The 21,918-nt window shown below is 36.0% G+C and overlaps 1 protein-coding gene across 1 annotated transcript in view; it reads left to right on the top strand.

Annotated features, from left to right (window-relative positions):
* Positions 1–21,918, top strand: part of LOC123534516 (uncharacterized) — a 100,927-nt gene that overhangs the window by 42,189 nt on the left and 36,820 nt on the right. Inside the window, exons 8-9 of the mRNA XM_053519971.1 lie at positions 12,781–12,942; positions 20,945–21,144. Of these exons, the coding sequence (XP_053375946.1) occupies positions 12,781–12,942; positions 20,945–21,144 (362 nt within the window). The remainder of the gene's footprint in view (positions 1–12,780; positions 12,943–20,944; positions 21,145–21,918) is intronic.

Below are 21,918 nucleotides of genomic sequence, written 5' to 3'. Positions count from 1 at the left end.
AATGTGTTGGTCCCTGTCTCAAGATCAAGGTCACGCTTAGCAGTCAAACACAGTAAATATTTTTTTGTTCAGGTCATAAAGATTACTTTGCATGAATGAACATTCAAGTAACTAAATTACTTGGCAAAAACAGCCACCATAGCAAATTGGTTTGTCCCATGTTAGACCAAACCTCTAGCTCAAGGTCAAGGTCACAGGTCACACCTGGATATAAAATATTTTAGTATTTTTGTCTGGTCTGTTTTAATGCATGAATGTATATTTACATAACCCTGTATAAATATTCACCATAACAAACAATATGACATGTGCAAAGGTTAAGTTCATATGTGCCCATATTAAGTTTCTTTTTTGTTTTTAGATAAAATAACTTCCCTTTTATTTACTTATTTATTTATTTATTTATTTGGGTTTTATGGCACACCAACACAGTATAGGTTATATGGCGCCAAACAGGACTACACATTTTGGTTTCACATCTCGTTTACATCGGAATAAAAACATGAGGTTTGGAATCAAAATTTGCATACCTGCTGGAATCACAGAGTTACAGAAAAACCAAGTGTTGAGACCCTATTAGTCGCCTCCTACGATCATGCAAGGGTAAGGCAGTGGTTCCAATTCTTTTCATACACAGATCATCTCTTATAGCATGCACTGCAATAAATGTTTTTTTGTTTCCCATCAGTTTTTCAACTAATTCAAAAATGAAATTACGATTGGTATATTGATAGATATATAAAAATGTATAGATTTCCAGAATATGAACACAGACGCAAGTCACAATCTTATTGTATATATAGGTAATACAGCATTATTATGCTTGCAATACAATACATTGATACACAGTGCAAATCTGCATTGACCAACACTGGTATTAACTTTCACTGTTGCTTTATTCTTTTTAACCATAAAATTATCTTGCATTTCATTTGTTAAATAATTACTTCCCTTAAATATAATATTATTATAATAATATATCATGACATCTTTTTATTTCTTATTTCTTACCAATTTAAAAATAAAGTCACATTCACTCTTAAATGCAGATATTAACATTTGAAAGCATTCAGTAATTCTAGATTTCCAGACAATTTTAAAGTACACAATTACCTCTTCATGAATTATAGAATATATATAGTTATCATTTATATACATTATGGTCCCCTCTAACTTATTTCAAAAGGAAAATGTTGTATTTGCATGCAGTTTGTGAAAAATGTCCTTATAGATGGATGATGTTGGTAACAATTTATTGTTTAAATTTTACCAACCATCTACTTTGATCATCCTTAATGGCATTTGGTGTAAACATGCGAAGGGAACTGCATACAAAGACAAAAATAGGTGACATAAAGGAAAATATTCACTTTTCGACTTATCTCATGTATCTTACAGAGTTGTCCAGGCTATTGCCCTAAAAGTGCTGGAGGGACTTTACAAAATAAGAGGACATTAAGAGACGTTCTTGTATGCAAGAACCATAACTTAAAACATTGATATCTTCTTAATATCCGTCCTTTATTTAATGTTTGTGTGTTAGGACAATTCCAAAACCATCTAAGGGATTTTGTAAAACTTTTTCACATTATGACAAGGTATATTGAGAGGAAGTGTTGCCATCATGCATACTTTTTGAATAATCTCATTTATCATATTTATTTGTCCTGATCATTACAAATGGGAAAGGAAGTTTGTATAAACTACATACAGGGACAGATACATTCACTGGAAAAGAAAGCATAGCACTTATAAGTTCACTGTTTGTCACTTTTAAATTATCCCCAGTCACCTTACCGTTTAAATACATTTAAAAAGATTTTTCAAGAAATGGTTTACAGGAATCGGTTCTTAAGAGAATAATTTAAGGATTTGTACACCAATAAACCACATTCTTTTACTATATTATATTATGCTTGTCCCGGACATAAGTGAACAAGAGTGCCAGACTGTCACAAAATACGCCTTCAAGTTTGGTGAAGATCGGATGAATACTGTTCAGCTTGGAGTGCGGACAAGGCTAAATTCACAGTTTTTTTTTAGTAATTCAAGGGCCATAATCCAAGAGTACCTGGAGCGATTTGACTGGTTATCAAGCTTGGCTGAGATATTATGCCCACAAACATTGTCAGCAAGTTTGGCAAACATCCGATAAAAACTGTTTGAATTAGAGTGCGGACATAAAATGGAATAATATACCAAGTTACCTTTCTGAAAAGAGAAAAGAATAATTTACAGGCCATTTATTTCTGTTCTTTCAATATATTAACGTGATTGAATGGTAAACATTGATTATGTTTCTTTTCAGTGGGCAATATCATCTGGTGGCCGCCAGAAGGTGCTATCAGCTGGTGGTCAACAGACGATATGACCATGTTTATTTATATTTTATAGCACTTACTGCGACTTTTGACATATACCTGTGATATTTAAACTGAGGAGCATCTGTATGATCAAACTGATTGCATCAGTTCAATGAAGAAAATTTCCTTAACGAGAAATCAGAAATATGTGCTTAAGTAGTCACACTTCAAATTAAAATCAAGCAACGAAAAGAAACATTAAAACTTTATAATATCTCCTGCCAAAAGGTGAACTTCAACAGTATTTTATAACAATATGTATGTAAATATTACAATAAGATTTACTGGGACATTTGTAATCTATAAAATAAACGCTTTTCTAAAATTACATACAACCGACATAATACTGAACAAAGCAGCTACCCCCCATCTGTTTTGCCAATATCTTCAAAATAACAAAAATACTTTTTGAAATGTAGTGTACACTCAGAACAAAATGCCGAACTTTCAACAAAATCAAAGCTCATCTTCAGATATATTCGTTCATTTTACAATTTCAATCCATTTTTGACAGGTCACAAAAAATAAACAAAAATGTTTACAATTTACATGTACATACTAAATACGAAAACGTATTTTGGAAGGATGATCAAATAACTTCATTGAAGTGCCTTTTCTAAAAAGAGCATTGAATTTCGTCTTTCGTGTCATATTTTACCATTCTTTAAAAATATTAGTATGAAAAGTTCGTATTCTTACCAATGGTATTTACTTTTCTGAATATCAGCTATTATGTGTTTTTGTGACTTTTTACAAATGGGGTGAGTAAGTAAAATTATATGTTTGCATCACTTAATATTTTTGAATTTTTAGTATGTTATTAACAACACATTGGTCTACAAATATGCTAAATTTCAAAATTGTATTTACAAAAATTGCAAAGATATTGGAAAATTGCAAATGGCAGTTAGCTATTCTGTTCAATATAATATCCAGTGACATTTAACCTTTATATATGAGCATACAATGCGTTTTCGAGTGCGAGTCATAATTGATTAATTGGATACAAGTGTATGAATTTTTTAAACCTATAACTGTAGATCAAATCTAGTAGAATGTGAAATTATTCATGAATCATTGCATCAGTGCCGAAAATAATGTGAAAATATCAGTTTTAACACATTACCTTTTGACCTCTATAATTTGCATATAATGGTCTTATATTTTTTGGAGACAGCACGCAGATAAACCGGGGATGTTTAAACTTTAATAAAGTCTTTGTCTCTAAGCATTAACATTCCGGCCCTCATAAACTTTTTTTCTGGGGCAAAAACCACCAGACTACATGGTACTATTAGATATTAGATAGGTATTTGGCTGAAGATCATTATTCAGACATTATTCACTTAAATGCTACAGTATGTACTTGTTTCAATATCTGTTCAAATTCAAATATACATTTTTCGCTCACATATAACAAGTTTATGGAGAGCTGTCCTACTCAGGCTGGCATTGACGTCTGGGTCCTTCCGCATACACACCTTATATAGTGTTTTTCTCATTATCGCTGTAACTACATGATTGATTTGCTTCAGATTTAAAATAATTATTTAATGAGTAGAATTATGAATCATAAGAACAATAATAAACACAAATTCTTAAAAACACTTGCTTTTATTTTCTCAGAATTAATGCTGACAAAAATTTCATTTATAAATTTGTGATTCAGTATCACTTTAATTTATGCAAATTCAGTTATGGAACAAGTTTGGATGATTTGTGGCTGCATCTTTCTGCCTGAATGTCAAGCTTGAATTTGTAACATAAAATGACCCAGAGAAGACAATGTAATGAAATTTCTAACAACCAATCATGCCTACACACTTTAGTAAACTTTAGGCAAACTTCAATTTCCTTTAAGTCCAATTTTTATGTTAACAACAGATGAAAGGGCTGTCAGAATAGATGCCACGCAAATGTCATGGCAAGAGAAGCTCTATTTATATTCTGCATAATGAACTTTTACAACTCTGAATGGGGTTAATTTCTAACCATAGAAACAATAAAAGTTTCCAGTATGTTCATCAACAGTCAGACCCTTGGCAAATATTACACGTAAACAAAAATCATAGTGGATTTAACAATAGAGTGATATATTTTATATATACTGTACAGCGGGTTATTTCTGCAGTCAAAATATTCTGTGTTTTGGCCCCAAAAATTGTGAAACAAATTTCTGCGTGTTTAATTTCTGCGTTTTCACATACAAAGAAGAAAAAATTCTGCATTTTTGATGCCAAGGACGAGGTAATTCCCTGCATGATAAGGCGTCATGAGAATGATAGAGTATGAAAACAATAAAATAGGGTTATTATAACAGTACCTAGATCTGGGATGCAGTATTCGGCTCGAGTGGATTTTGCCAGATCGGATCTCACGAGGCGCGCAAGCGCCGAGTGTGATCTGACCTTGCAAAATCCACTCGAGCCGAATATTGTGATCCGACCTTGCAAAATCCAGGAGAGCCGAATACAAAGTCCCAGATCTAGCTACTGTTATAATGACCCTTTTATTATATACCTTTACCATTTTGATTCTCGTTTTGTTCTTGAACGAAAACTTCAATGTTTATCGATATTAAATTGAACTTTGTTAAGATTTTATGTGCGCTATTTATAGAAATGTGTCAGGTCATGCATATTAATGAAAATAGTCCGGCAGCATACAATACGGAAGGTACAATACGGAATTTTAAAGGTACAATACGGAATTTGTGTCTGTCTGTTCATATTTAATTGTGAAATAAAAGCCGATTTTTTGCAGAATTTATGTAGGTATATAATAAACTAAATTACCGGTAACTGCTGTAAAGTAACTTTGCTTTTAATGAACACATTGTAGGATATAATAACATGTGAATTGAAAAAAAATATAAGTCCGACAATTGTACAAACTACAACTGTTAACTATGGTATATCGGCATAACGGTTACACATGTTTAAAGGTTACTAAAGTATAGTTCAGAAGGTCTTCACAAGCGATTAATAAGAACAACTCAAGTGAAATTCACTCAGTTTATTTCATTCACAAAAAACATCGTTTCCTGAGGGATTAACAGTTAGGACTTTGATTGACCATCAAACCTAATTATACCATTATCGGTAATTGTTAGATGCCATTGTGAACTTCAGATTACCTCGGGTAACATAGCGTGAAACAACATTGGTGATGACTGAAATACTGTTGAAAAATGGCGTTAAACCCAAAACAAACAAAAACAACATTGGTGAAAACATTGCAGATTTTTTTGTGTTTTAAATTTTTGCTGGATGAATATTCTGCTGGAAATATTTTTGCGATTCTACCGAGAGACTGCAGAAACGCAGAAATATTCCCCAGTAGAAATAACCAGCTATACCGTATTACAGAAGATGCAGCCACCATCTTTCAAACTTAGACATAAATAGGAGCCTTGTAAATTTATTGTCAATAACCTAAATGCATTTTTGATGTGATAATTTGCAATTCAGTCCAGATAATGCTTAACAAAACTAATGTAACGGAAAGAGGATGAGCACAAGTCTATGTCAAACAAAATCATTTGTACATTCAAATACAGTATAAGTTTATATACACCTGAAATTAATTCAAATTTTCTTAAGAACCAAACTGTAGGAGAAACAAGTAAATTTGTAAGCTGTGTCTAAAAACAGTAAAAAGGCCTACAGCCCTGCATAGTTACTATAATTTCTTTTTTGATTTTAAATAATTTCAATGTCCACCACATGGAGACGATGTGCAGAGTGTATGTTTTGGATGGCTTGCTTCAAGGTCAAGGTCAACGGTCTTATGACTTTGTTTTGTTTGTACATTGCTCTGCATTGCAGTGCTCTTGTTAATTATTTGGCAGATCCATATTTATTCACTTACAATAGTTTGTTATTGAATAAATTTCCTTTAATGTTACTATAAATTTTCTATTGTGTAGCATTTTGAGTTTTGGCCATAGGAAAAAATGGAGACCATTTTTCTGTGATACAACGTGGATGGTCTTCAAATTTTCGGTGTATTTTGACAAATCTGTACCTGATAAGGATTTATTTTGTGGACTTGGAATGTTTTGGGAATTTCTTCCCTTTGTTTTTCCTATCCTCTGGGCTACAACAGTCCTTTAAATTTTGCTTCTATCCTCCTCTGATATAAGCCTTTGGGCATATATTTCCCCACTCGGCAGACCTCTTGTTATGCCTTCTTCACCATCTCAGCTGTTACTGAATGGATTTAATTCAAACTTGATATCAGACAAGGTTCACAATGCTGGCACCAATATGGTATGAGTTATGCCCCCTATTAAATTTAAATTTCAGGTTCAAATTGTGATGCACTGTTGTTCTGTCTCAGTTTTGCTAAATACATTTGATCTGAACTTAAAATAGTTGTTCATTATTCGCCGCATGATATATCACAATCAGTTATTACCCCATTTATACTTATTAAATGTTTTGATACACTTTTCTATTCTTGTTATTACTAAATATACTTGACACAAGCTACAAATACTACAAATACACTTAAGTTATTGTCCAATATCTTTATCCACATTGGAGTCATTAAACACTCCAGTGATAGCTCCAGCTCAGTTTCACTGTCACACATGGAAAAGTCTCCTACGACATCTCTTGTATTTCAACTGATTTCATACAATTTCATTTCATGAGAGTAGTTTGTTCTCATTTTTGTCGAGCCCGCTTGCGATGAGCTCTATATAGTCGTCACTTTCGGTGTATGTGCATGCGTGCGTATATCCGTCCATGCATCCGTCTGATTTTGTCTGGACCATAACTTTGACATGCATGGACCAATCTTGTTTATATTTGGCATGAATGGTTACCTCAATGAGAAGCGTGTCATGCGCAAACCTCATGTTGCTATCTCAAAGGTCAAGGTCACAGTTGGAGGTCAAAGGTGAAATTGAAGTTTGTCCTGAAGATAACTTTTACATGCATGAACCAAATTTGTTTATATTTGGCATGAATGAGAAGTAGTGTCATGCGCAAACCCATGTTCCTATCTCAGAGGTCAAGGTCACAGCTTGAGGTCAAATGTCAAATTGAAGCTTGTCTGGAGCCTTTTTTCTTCATGCATGGTGGGATTTGGATGAAACTTGGCATGTATGTTCATCTTTATGAGACGGAGTGTCTTGCGCAAGAACAAGGTCCCTAGGTCAAAGGTCAAGGTCACACTTAGAGGCCAAAGGTCAGTTACAAGAATGACATTTTCTGGAGCATGTCTTCATGCTTAAGGGGATTTTGATGTTACTTGGCACATATGTTCAACACCATGAGGCAATCTTGTTTTTAGAATTACTTCCCTTTGTTGTTACTTTAAATAGCTTATATTGTAAATTTCATATTACTGGCCTGGGTGAAAAATTGAGAACACTTTTCTGTGGTACAACATGCATGCTACATCCAATTTTTAGTTCACCTGTCACATAGTGACAAGGTGAGCTTTTGTGATCACCCTTCGTCCGTCGTCAGTCCGTCCGTGCGTGCGTGCGTCCGTCAACAATTTCTTGTCTGCACGATAGTGGTTTCATTTATGATTTTATTTTAACCAAACTTGCACACAGCTTGTATCACCATAAGATCTCGGTTCCTTTCTTGAACTGGCCAGATCCCTTTATGGGTTCCAGAGTTATGGCCCCTGAAAGGGCCAAAATTAGCTATTTTGACCTTGTCTGCACAATAGCAGCTTTATTTATGGTTTGATTTTTACCAAACTGGCACACAACTTGTATCACCATAAAATCTTGGTTCCTTTCTTGAACTGGCCAGATTCCATTATGGGTTCCAGAGTTATGGTCCCTGAAAGGGCCAGAATTAGCTATTTTGACCTTGTCTGCACAATAGCAGCTTCATTTATGATTTGATTTTAACCAAACTTGCACACAACTTGTATCACTATAAGATCTTGGTTCCTTTTTTGAACTGGCATGATTCCATTATGGGTTCCAGAGTTATGGCCCCTGAAAGGCCAGAATTAGCTATTTTGACCTTGTCTGCACAATAGCAGCTTCATTTATGATTTGAATTTAATCAAACTTGCACAGAACTTGTGTCACCATAAGATCTTGATTCTTTAGTTGAACCGGCCCAGATCCCGTAATGGGTTCCAAAGTTATGGCCCCTGAAAGGGCCAAAATTAGCTATTTTGACCTTGTCTGCACAATAGCAGCTTCATTTATGATTCGATTTTAACCAAACTTGCACACAACTTGTATCACCACAAGATCTTGGAACATTTCTTGAACTGGCCAGATTTCTTTATGGGTTCCAGAGTTATGGCCCCTTAAATGTCCAAAATTGGCTATTTTGGCTTTTGCAGCCATATAGAGACTTCATTTATGGTTTTATTTGATACAAACTTATGAAATAACTTCAACAACAATAATTCTTGGATTCCATGACAAATCAGATCCAAGCATAGGTTCAGAGTTATTTTATATCTGATTACCTCCCCTGATTGTAATCAAAATGGATTTATATCAGTAAGTACTTATAGGACTTATTTGAAATTTCATTATTGTCATTAGTTGGACTGAGCCAATCAGGGTAGATAACTATGGACTGATTTTATGTCAAATTACCTCCCTTTATTTCAAATTAAAATGGGTATATCTTCGTAACTAATGAAGATACTGATCTGAAATTTCATTTATGTCTACAGATTTATTCGACAGATCCTTCCTTTGTTCACTTACAATAAAAAAAAATTTCAATTACTTCCCTTTAACGTTACTATAAATAGCTTATTTTTAGTAACTTTTTTAGCTCACCTGTCACGAAGTGACAAGGTGAGCTTTTGTGATCGTGCAGCGTCCGTCGTCCGTGCGTCTGTGCGTCCGTCCGTGTGTGCGTAAACTTTTCCTTGTTACAACTCTAGAGGTCACAGTTTTCATGGGATCTTTATGAAAATGGGTCAGAATGTTCATCTTGGTAAATTCTAGGTCAAGTTCGAAACTGGGTCATGTGCGGGCAAAAAGTAGGTCAGTAGGTCTAAAAATAGAAAAACCTTGTGACCTCTCTAGAGGCCATATATTTCACAAGATCTTCATGAAACTTGGTCAGAACGTTCACCTTGATGATATCAAGGTCCAATTCGAAACTGGGTCACGTGCCGTCAAAAACTAGGCCAGTAAGTCAAAAAATAGAAAAACCTTGTGACCTCTCTAAAGGCCATATTTTTCATGGGATCTGTATGAAAGTTGGTCTGAATGTTCATCTTGATGATATCTAGGTCAAGTTCGAAACTGGATCACGTGCGTTCAAAAACTAGGTCAGTAGGTCTAAAAATAGAAAAACCTTGTGACCTCTCTAGAGGCCATGTATTTCAGGAGATTTTCATGAAAATTGGTCAGAATGTTCATCTTGATGATATCTAGGTCAAGTTCAAAAGTGGGTCACGTGCCTTCAAAAACTAGGTCAGTAGATCAAATAATAGAAAAACCTTGTGACCTCTCTAGAGGCCATAGTTTTTATGGGATCTGTATGAAAGTTGGTCTGAATGTTCATCTTGATTATATCTAGGTCAAGTTCGAAACAGGGTTATGTGAGGTCAAAAACCAGGTCAGTAGGTCTAAAAATAGAAAAACCTTGTGACCTCTCTAGAAGCCATACTTGTGAATGGATCTCCATAAGAATTGGTTAGAATGTTTATCTTGATGATGTCTAGGTCAAGTTCGAAAGTGGATCATGTGCCGTCAAAAAGTAGGTCAGTAGGTCAAATAATGAAAAAACATTGTGACCTCTCTAGAGGCCATATTTTTCGTGGGATCTGTATGAAAGTTGATCAGAATGTTTATCTTGATGATTTATAGATCAAGTTTGAAACTGGGTCAACTGCGATCAAAAACTAGGTCAGTAGGTCTTGAAATAGAAAAACCTTGTGACCTCTCTAGAGGCCATACCCTTGAATGGATCTTCATGAAAATTGGTCAGAATGTTCACCTTGATGATATCTAGGTCAAATTTGAAATTGGGTCATTTGCCTTAAAAAACTAGGTTAGTAGGTCAAATAATAAAAAAAACCTTGTGACCTCTCTAGAGGCCATACTTTTCATGGGATCTGTATGAAAGTTGGTCTGAATGTTCATCTTGATGATATCTAGGTCAAGTTTGAAACTGGATCAACTGCGGTCAAAAACTAGGTCAGTAGGTCCAAACTTATTAAAATCTTTTGACCTCTGTAGAGGCCATATTTTTCAATGGATCTTCATGAAAATTGATCTGAATGTTCACCTTGATGATATCAAGGTCAGTTTCGAAACTGGGTCACGTGCGGTCAAAAACTAGGCCAGTAGGTATAAAAATAGAAAAACCTTGTGACCTCTCTAGAGGCCATATTTTTCATGAGATCTTCATGAAAATTAGCGAGAATGTTCACCTTGATGATATCTAGGTAAAATTCAAAACAGGGTCACGTACCTTCGAAAACTAGGTCAATAGGTCAAATAATAGAAAAATCTTGTGACCTCTCTAGAGATCATATTTTTCAATGGATCTTCATGAAAATTGGTCAGAATTTTTATCTTGATAATATCTAGGTTAAATTCAAAACTGGGTCACATGAGCTCAAAAACTAGGTCACTTTGTCAAATAATAGAAAAAACGACGTCATACTCAAAACTGGGTCATGTGGGAAGAGGTGAGCGATTCAGGACCATCATGGTCCTCATGTTGTTATTGGCCGTAGGGAAAAACCGAGATCACTTTTCTGTGGTACAACATGGATGGTATTTCCAATTTTTAGGTGTATTTTGACATATCTGTACCTTGTAAGAATTTTTTTTTCTTTTTGGTTAAATTTCTTCCCTTTTTAGCTCACCTGTCACATAGTGACAAGGTGAGCTTTTGTGATCACGCAGCGTCCGTCGTCCGTCGTCCGTGCGTTCGTCCGTGCGTCCGTCCGTCCGTCCGTCCGTAAACTTTTGCTTGTGACCACTCTAGAGGTCACATTTTTTGTGGGATCTTTATGAAAGTTGGTCAGAATGTTCATCTTGATGATATCTAGGTCAAGTTCGAAACTGGGTCACGTGCCTTCAAAAACTAGGTCAGTAGGTCTAAAAATAGAAAAACCTTGTGACCTCTCTAGAGGCCATATATTTCATAAGATCTTCATGAAAATTGGTCAGAATGTTCACCTTGATGATATCTAGGTCAAGTTTGAAACTGGGTCACGTGCCATCAAAAACTAGGTCAGTAGGTCTAAAAATAGAAAAACCTTGTGACCTCTCTAGAGGCCATATATTTCACAAAATCTTCATGAAAATTGGTCAGAACGTTCACCTTGATGATATCTAGGTCAAGTTCGAAACTGGGTCATGTGCCTTCAAAAACTAGGTCAGTAGGTCAAATAATAGAAAAACCTTGTGACCTCTCTACAGGCCATATTTTTCATGGGATCTGTATGAAAGTTGGTCTGAATGTTCATCTTGATGATATCTAGGTCAAGTTCGAAACTGGGTCACGTGCGGTCAAAAACTAGGTCAGTAGGTCTAAAAATAGAAAAACCTTGTGACCTCTCTAGAGGCCATATATTTCATGAGATCTTCATAAAAATTGGTCAGAATGTTCATCTTGATGATATCTAGGTCAAGTTCAAAAGTGGGTCACGTGCCCTCAAAAACTAGGTCAGTAGGTCAAATAATAGAAAAACCTTGTGACCTCTCTAGAGGCTATATTTTTCATGGGATCTGTATGAAAGTTGGTCTGAATGTTCATCTTGATGATATCTAGGTCAAGTTCGAAACAGGGTCATGTGCCTTCAAAAACTAGGTCAGTAGGTCAAATAATGAAAAAACGTTGTGACCTCTCTGGAGGCCATATTTTTCATGGAATCAGTATGAAAGTTGGTCTGAATGTTTATCAACTGGGTCATGTGGGAAGAGGTGAGCGATTCAGGACCATCATGGTCCTCTTGTTTGTTACTGTCCTTTGGACTTACATATTTTTTCTGAGGACCTTCTTGTCCTCAAGTGCAATGATAACAGGTGAGCGATATAGGGCCATCATGGCCCTCTTGTTTGATGTATTTTGACCTATCTCTACCTGGTGAGGAGTTTTGTTTGAACTTTTATTATATATTTTTTTTTATCATTTGTCAAAAAAGTTATTTATGCAAATACAGGTGCTAGTGTAAATTAGTTCTGACACCGCCAAATAGTATAATAAATGTTACAGTTTTAGACAGCTGGGCATGCAGAATGTATTTCTAGGCTAAGAAATTAGAAGTGCGGTACAGAAAATATTTTTGATTTCCTGATTACAGGTCCTTATTCTGGTGCTACTGATTACTAATAATGCATATACAAAATGAAACATACTTGCTGTGACAGTGTTCTTTCGTTTTAAGTTTTTGTATCACGCCCTTCTTGTACAGGTACATGTATTTTCAAACTAACTTTCTTATCATTTAGGAACTTGGAATTTTGGTTTGTTTCTCCACTGTGCAAAAATGGTGATCTTCATGCTGCTATTAAGAAGGGCAATGTAATAACTAGAGAGATGACATTTGTGAAGATTCTTCTCCATATTGCATTGGCCATCCAGTACATCCACACTGCAGTGCCAAATGTCAGGTAATGTCTAACATGTCTAGTGCATTTGATATGAAAACTTTAATATTTGTTAGCTCAACTATTCAAAGAAAAGTAGAGCTTTTGGACTCACCCATGCGTCGGCATCTGCGTTGGCATTGGAGTCCCAATTTGGTTAAAGTTTTGTATGTAAGCTGATATCTCAGTAACCACTTGTGGGAATGGAATGAAACTTCACACACTTTTTCACTATGATAAACTGACCTACATTGCACAGGTTCCATAACTCTATTTTGCTTTTTAGCTCACCTGTCACATAGTGACAAGGTGAGCTTTTGTGATCACCTTCGTCCGTCGGCAGTCCGTCCGTGCGTCAACAATTTCTTGTCTGCACGATAGTGGTTTCATTTATGATTTTATTTTAACCAAACTTGCACACAGCTTGTATCACCATAAGATCTCGGTTCCTTTCTTGAACTGGCCAGATCCCATTATGGGTTCCAGAGTTATGGCCCCTGAAAGGGCCAGAATTAGCTATTTTGACCTTGTCTGCACAATAGCAGCTTTATTTATAATTTGATCTTTACCAAACTTGCACACAACTTGTATCACCATAAGATCTTGGTTCCTTTCTTGAACTGGCCAGATTACGTTATGGGTTCCAGAGTGATGGTCCCTGAAAGGGCCAGAATTAGCTATTTTGACCTTGTCTGCACAATAGCAGCTTCATTTCTGATTTGAATTTAATCAAACTTCCAGAAAACTTGTGTCACTATATGACTTGGACTCCATGACAAATCAGATCCAGTCATAAGTTCCAGAGTTATTTTATATCTGATTACCTCCCCTGGTTGTAATCAAAATGGATTTATATCAGTAAGTACTTATAGGACTTATTTGAAATTTCATTATTTTCATTAGTTGGACTGAGCCAATCAGGGTAGATAACTATGGACTGATTTTATGTCAAATTACCTCCCTTTACTTCAAATTAAAGTGGGTATATCTCCGTAACTAATGAAGATACTGATCTGAAATTTCATTTATGTCAACAGATTTATTTGGCAGATCCTTCTTTTGTTCACTTACAATAATTTTTTTTTTTAATTACTTCCCTTTTACTTTACTATAAATAGCTTATTTTTTAGTAACTTTTTTATTATTGGCCATAGGGAAAAACCGAGACCACTCTTCTGTGGTACAACATGGATGGTACCTCCAATTTTTAGGTGTATTCTGACATATCTGTACCTTGTAAGAATGTTTTTTTCTTTTTGGTTAAATTTGTTCCCTTTGTTGTTCCTGTCCTTTGGACTTAGATATTTTTTTCTGAGGACCTTCTCGTCCTCAAGTGCAATGATAACAGGTGAGCGATATAGGGCCATCATGGCCCTCTTGTTTACAAAATTATTCCCATTTTTCAACTTAGAAAATCTTGGTTAAGGTTTTGTATGTAAGCTGGTATCTCAGTAACCACTTGTGGGAATGGATTGAAACTTCACACACTTATTCACTGTGATAAACTGACCTACATTGCAAGGGTCCATAACTCTATTTTGCTTTTTACAAAATTATGGCCCCTTTTCGACTTAGAAATTCTTGGTTAAGGTTTTATATGAATGCTGGTATCTCAGTAACCACTTGTGAGAATGGATTGAAACTTCACACACTTATTCACTGTGATAAACTGACATACATTGCACAGGTTACATAACTCAATTTTGCTTTTTTTACAAAATTATTCCCCTTTTTTGACTTAGAAATTTTTGGTTAAGGTTTTGTATATAAGCTGGTATCTCAGTAACCACTTGTGGGAATGGATTGAAACTTCTCACACTTATTAACTGTGATAAACTGACTTACATTGCACAGATTCCATAACTCTATTTTGCTTTTTTTACAAAATTATGCCCCTTTTTCGACTTAGAATTTTTTGGTTAAGGTTTTGTATGTACATGTAAGCTGGTATCTCAGTACTCACTAATTGGAATGGATTGAAACTTCACACACTTTTTCACTGTCATAATCTGACATGCACAAAGCAGGTCCCATAACTTTATTTTGCTTTTTTACAAAACTATGCCCCTTTTTCAACCTAGAAATTTTTGGTTAAGTTTTTGTATGTAAGCTGGTATCTCAGTATCCACTAATGGGAAAGGATTGAAACTTCACACACTTGTTCACTGTCATGATATGACATGCAGTGCAAAGGGTCAATAACTCAACTTCGCATTTTACAAAATTATGCCCCTTTTTCAACTTAGGAGTTTTGGGTTAAATTCTTATATGTAAGCTGGTATCTCAGTACCCACTAATGTGATGGATTGAAATTTCACACACTTGTCCACTGTCATGAGTTGATAAGCACTATGCAGGTTCCATAACCCTATTTGGCTTTTTTACTAAATTATGCCCCTTTTTCGACTTTCGTATTCATTCAATCGAAAAGGCTGTTGAATAGTCGAGCGTTGCTGTCCTCCGACAGCTCTTGTTTAAGATACAGCCTTGAAATTTTGATGACATACACAGTTTTGCACACAAATCGGAAAACTGAATTTCATTGACCATGCGTGTGACCTACTGACTTTCTTAATATTTTATCATCAGTTTGACATTTGAAACATGAAGCTCATATTTCTCAGGTGAGCGATCCAGGGTTGTCATGACCCTCTTGTTTGACTTTTGTATTCATTCAATTGACAAGGCTGTTGAATAGTCGAGCGTTACTGTCCTCCGACAGCTATTGTTTATTATATACTTTGTTTGTGGGGCAATATTTGAGTCACCCAAAATTGTCATTCTGGTCAATCTGTCTACATGTTTGTCTGTCTGTCCATAATTCATGTTTGATATTTCTAATCTGCTCTGAAGATATTCATCAAATTAGCATAAAAAAATTGCCTGTCCAGAAACAGTTTAGTTACTAACTTTTACACCATTGACATAATTGAAGTGAATTTTATATGCGTTATGTAAAGTATATCAGTAAGATCACTGGGGTAAAGGTCATGGTCACCTTCATTGAAAATAGAAAACACATTTAGTAAATAGCTTGAATTAGGAATGACAAGAAACAGTGAAATTTGATATGTAGGTAGCTTGCATGGAGACCAAGGTTTTAGATTGCATGTATGGTCGCTAGGTTCAAGTTTTTATAATATTTAAAATAGTAAAACAGTTTCGACAGTAAATAAAAAACACACACACTTACTTGAACAATAGCTGACACTGTTATTTCTAGTTTGCAGTGTTGCAGTTGTTATGTCCTTGCCATAAATTAAGAGGGGGTGGTGGGGGCGGTATTCACAATTCACATTTCTCGAGCTACATCCTTCAAATTTGGACCATATGGATAGTTTTATGTACTGAAATGAACTTTGACTTTGATCTTGACCCAGTGCCCTACTTTCACATGTCTCAAGCTAAAGCCCTCAAATTGGGACCACCTTCATAGTTTTGTGTGCCGAAATGAACTTTGAACTTGAAATTGACCTAGTGACCCACTTCCACATTTTTCAAGCTACATCTTTCAAATTTGGACCACATGCATAGTTTCGTGTTCTGAAATGAAATTTGACATTGATTTTGACCTAGTGACCTACTTTCACATTTCTCAAGCTACAGCCTTGAACTTTGAAGCACGTACATAGTTTTATGTTCCAAAATGAAGTTTGATCTTTAAATTGATCTAGTGACCTACTTTCACCAAATTTGGACCACATGCACAGTTTGGTGTACCAAAATGAACTTTGACCTTGATTTTGAGTTAGACTTGAAATTTTGAACATTTCAGAAATAGGTCAGTGGTGGGCGCAAAGATCACTCTGTGATCTCTTGTTCCAGAAAGTTACGGAATGCCAGTCACGACATGCCAGTTGCCAGTTGATACTTGCCAGCTGCTAGTTGCTACTTGCGAACTTGGTAAAGTTTATATGTACACCCTCAGTTTGCAATTGTCACAACGCGTGTTAATTAGCAAGAGGGAACTTGCAAATGGCAACTGGCAAGCAGCTGCTGGCAAGTAGCGATTGGCAAGTGGCAACTAGCAACTGGTTTGTTGCAACTAGCAACTGGCATGACCCTACCAGCATTCCATATAAAACAAAGTCCCATAACTGCAGATTTTTTTCCTGAAAGAACTTTACACCATGTACAACTAAGGTTACTACTGATTTCTTGTGTTACGTTTCATTCAATTGTGTTCATGGGTTCAGGAGATTAAGCTCGCACAAGATTGCATATGCAGACTCTAAGCATATAGTATAGTAACAGAAAACATAGTCTCATAACTTGCAGTTTTTTTTTTTCTGGAAGAAGCTAATATGCACCATGCACAACTTACGTTGTTACTGATCACTTGTGTAAAGTTTTATTAAATTGTGTCGGAGGGATGAGGGGAGTTGTTGCGCAGAAGATTGTGTCTAGGGACAGACAGATGGATGGACAGGCAGCCAACCTGAAACCAGTATACCCCCTTACAACGAATATGTTCTAATTTCTCAGTATCATTGTATGGTAGAGGGTAGAGTGCAGTGCAATTATAATTAGCATATATTTTTACTAAATGCAATAAAACTACTATTATATGAAAGTACATTTTCCTTGCAATTAGCAAGAAGCAGTTTGCAAATGGTATGTAGCAACTAGCAACTGGCAAGTGGCAACAAACAATATGAAATAATCATAAGTTATGATTAACTCTGAAGGGTGTGCAAAATTTTCGTAGGAATGGTCTCCCTCCGTCCTTCCGTCTTCTGTCCTTCTGTAACATTTTGTGTCTGCTCCGTATCTTCTAAACCCCTTGAAGGATTTTCATGACACTTGGGTCAAATGATCACCTCATCAAGACGATGTGCAAACCCACTGTATCTCCTAAATTCTTTAAAGGATAATCATGAAACTTGGGTGAAATGATCACCTAATCAAGACAGTGTGCAGAATTCATGAGTCAGCCAAGTTGCCTTAAGGTCAAGGTCACAAATCAAGGTCAAAGGTTTGAGCCTTCCATTTTGTGTCTGCTCTGGATCTCCTAAACCCTTTAAAGGATAAACCTGAAACTTGGGTCAAATAATCACCTTATTAAGACAAAGTGCAGAATTCATGAATCAGCCAAGTCGCCTTAAGGTCAAGGTCACAAATCAAGGTCAAAGGTTTAAGCCTTCCATTTTGTGTCTGCTCTGGATCTCCTAAACCCTTTAAAGGATAAACATGAAACTTGGGTCAAATAATCACCTCATCAAGACAAAGTGCATAATTCATGAGTCAGCCATGTCGGCTCAAGGTCAAGGTCACAACTCAAGGTCAAAGGTTTGAGCCCTATTTTTGTGTCTGCTCTGTATCTCCTAAACCTCTTGAAGGATAATCATGAAACTTTGGTCAAATGATCACCCCATCAAGACGATTTGCAGAACCCATCAGTCAGCCATGTCGGCTCAAGGTCAAAGTCACAGCTCAGTGTCAAATGTTTGAGCTTTACATTTTGTGTCAGCCACTCTGAATTTCCTAAACCCCTTAAAGGCATTTCAAGAAACTTTGGTCAAATGATCACCTCTTCAAGATGATGTGCAGAACTCACGAGTCAATCGTGTTAGCTTAAGGTCAGGGTCACAACTCGGGTTCAAATGTTTGAGCCTTCCAGTTTATGTTTGCTCTGTATCTCCTAAATCCCTTAAAGGATTTTCATGAAACTTGGGTCAATTGATCACCTCATCAAGATGATATGCAGAACTCATGAGTCAGCCATGTTAGCTTAAGGTCAAGGTTACAACTCGAGGTCAAAGGTTTGAGCCTTCCATTTTATGTCTGCTCTGTATCTCCTAAACCTGTTTTGCACAGAATTTAAAATCACTCCAGCCAGCTTAAGGTCAAGGTCACAACTCTAATGTTTAATTGTTCCACCCAATACCATCAACCCTTTCACTATCCATAACAGTGGCAAGGGATATAGCTGTCTTTCAGACTGCCTTGTTGATACATAGGTGTATCATCTTAAAATACAGGTCAAGTTCGACTTTGAGGTCAGTAGGTAAAGGTCAAGGTCACTATGACACAGAACAGTTACACGGTTTTGGGATGAAAACTTGAGAACCCTTGGGCCAAGGATCATTAATTTTCATATGCAGGTGTAACATCATAAAATATAGGTCAAGTTCAACTTTGAGTCCAGTAGGTGCAAGGTCAATGTCACAATGACCCGGAACAGTAAAGCAGTTTCCGGATATCATGAATGTTGATAGAGAGTTTGTTCATGACCAGCAGATGACCCCTATTGATTTTGAAGTCAGTAGGTTAAAGGTCAAGGTCACAGTGACCTGGAACAGTTAAACCATTTCTGGGCGATAACTTGAGAACCCTTGGGCTTAGGATTATGAAAGCTAAAAGGAAGGTTGGTCATGACCAGCATATGACATGTATAGATTTTGAGGTCATTAGATCAAAGGTCATGGTCATAGTGACCCGGAACATTTTTCCGGATGATAACTTGGGAATGCTTGGGCCTAGGAACAGAAAACTTAATAGGGAGGTTGATCATGACCAGCAGATGACCCCAAATGATTTTGAGGTTCGACTTTGACATTGGCTTACTTATGTGACAAGGCCGTATTGTGGGTGTTCAATTCGTCACTCCTGTGACAGCTCTAGTTTATATTTAGTGTACATGCTCCTGAAGGATGAATGTGTTAGTAAATATTCTAGAATTACTCTAGTTCATCCACTCAAAAGATATTTTGAAGCGAAAACAAAAATGTTCACCTTCTGGATCGAAACTGATATGTAACTTGCCAAAGTTATTTTTTTAATAGGACTGGGATGATTACTTGGTTATTCGGATCCGATTCGATTACTAGGTGAAACCGGTTTCAATTTTGCAAAACCGCTAATCGCTCGCAAACAATAAACATCACAAACCATACTTTCTATTTTATTTATTTTATTTTTATATGACCAGCACAGACCCGCAGTATATTGCCGCTAAAACACACTGACTGAACATAATCAGTAGTCTCGGATTTGCCTGTCATGGTATATTTAAAATAAAATACACCAAAATATAACTTATTAATTATCACACTCCTTCCAAACAAAGTTTGTAAGTTCCTTATGAAGTCAGCTGCTGGAAGTACCTTTATATGGTCGTCAGGAAAGAAAACAGCATTTCAGATGTGGTGGCCAATTAACCGGTTCGATTCAATTTCGTACAAATTATTAACCGGTTTCAAAATTTTAAAATCGTCCCAGCCCTATTTTTTTATTTGAAAATGGAGTCCAAAACTACATAATGATACCTCCAGTCAATCAACAACAGGTCCATGAATACAAAAATGCCCTTAATTTTATTATACCATTATCACAACCAAATAACTAACGTACGTATTAAGGGTCCTCAAAATTTGGTAGCTGTCATCCAGGCAGTGATCTGTCATCATTGGCGCCGGAAATATATGGTGATTTCAAGAATTAATTTAAAGTAATTGTTGGTATTTTTTAGGAAAGGCCAGTTTTAGTCTAGCTTTTCATTTGGGAAAAGAATCCCCTTCAGATTTTATATTTGTTAGCTCTGTCTGTTTCTTACTGGCCTTTTTCAACGATATTGTATTTGTATATAGAGCAGTTAACAAAATGTTTCTATATTCTACACCTGTACTGTCATACCTGTGAACAACCATTTTAAATGACATTGACAGGGCAATGGTGTCTGCCTTTGACAAGTAAGACCAGCCGAATTACAGCATTGCCATCACCCATAAGTTTTGCAAAAACAGTGTTATGGTGCCCAGTAAAATTAACATCTGTTTATAATTAACAACACTACACTTAAAGTATAAGCATGAGAAAAACATAACAGCAGTCAAATTGTACAAATAAAAGATTAATTCATCATGATCATGTTTGAAATATTAGAAATCAGACTAGTAATTTTCATAGCATATTATGCAGGAAAATGAATTACACAAAATTACTATATAAATTTACAAATCCCTATCCAAAGATAAATCCTATTAGTGTACTTTAACAACTATAAAATTAATGATTTCTGTTACAGGGATGTCATCCTTCATAAGGACATTTCGTCTAAAAATGTTGTGTTGGATGATAAATTTAATGCTCGCCTAATTGACTTTGGATTGGCAAGAGAAAAAGACGATGAAACAACAAATGTAAAAGGAAAAGTGTATTATTTACATCCCGATTTTGGAAAACATGGTGCTACGGAAAGCTGGGATTATTACAGTTTTGGAGTCAGTGAGTGATTTACACAACATTTTGCCTATATGTAGCGCTGGTATCTGGCAGATAGAATGAGTATCAGGATCAAGTTGCGTTCATTCTTGCAAAGAAGAATGAGTAAATTTCCTTGCTGATGTTGGCTGATCCGTCTGTTAGTACACCCATATGTCAATGATTATATGCCTTAGTGGTGTGGGAGACATACTGATGTGTCTGTCACAAAGCTTGTCCGCACTCTAAGTCAATCATTTCTCATCCGATCTTCCCCAAACTTGAGCAAAATGTGTTTGACCATAAGACCTCGGCCAAGTTCGATAACTAGACAATCAGCCTGGGCACTTTAGAAGTATGGTCCTTGAACATAATTACCAACAACTACCCATGCATCATTATAGACATTTACTCCACTACAAATACAGCATTGTAGATCGGTGCAGCATTGGTTACTCCAACACTACCAACTCAGCATTGTAGACCGGTTACTCCGACATGTGAATACCAATAGGCCACAAACAGTATACAAAGACAGACTTTCTATTCAGATGATATGGCAGTTGTGGGAGAATACACTTTTCTCAAAAGCACCTCTCATTTGATTTAATATCAGTAAGTCGAAAAATGCCTAAACTGTCAAACTTGATAAAATAATTATATTGTTTTTGCCCTGTCTGTCCATACGTCACACTTCCTTTTCCATCAATTACTGGAGAACCATTTGACCTAGAATCTTCAAACTTAATAGGTTGGAAGGGCATATAGAGTAGACCACCCCTATTGCTTTTAGGGTCA

The sequence above is a fragment of the Mercenaria mercenaria genome, chromosome 12 (genome assembly GCF_021730395.1).
Source record: "Mercenaria mercenaria strain notata chromosome 12, MADL_Memer_1, whole genome shotgun sequence".
Taxonomy (NCBI): domain Eukaryota; kingdom Metazoa; phylum Mollusca; class Bivalvia; order Venerida; family Veneridae; genus Mercenaria; species Mercenaria mercenaria.
This window is presented reverse-complemented; position numbering and strand designations above follow the sequence as displayed.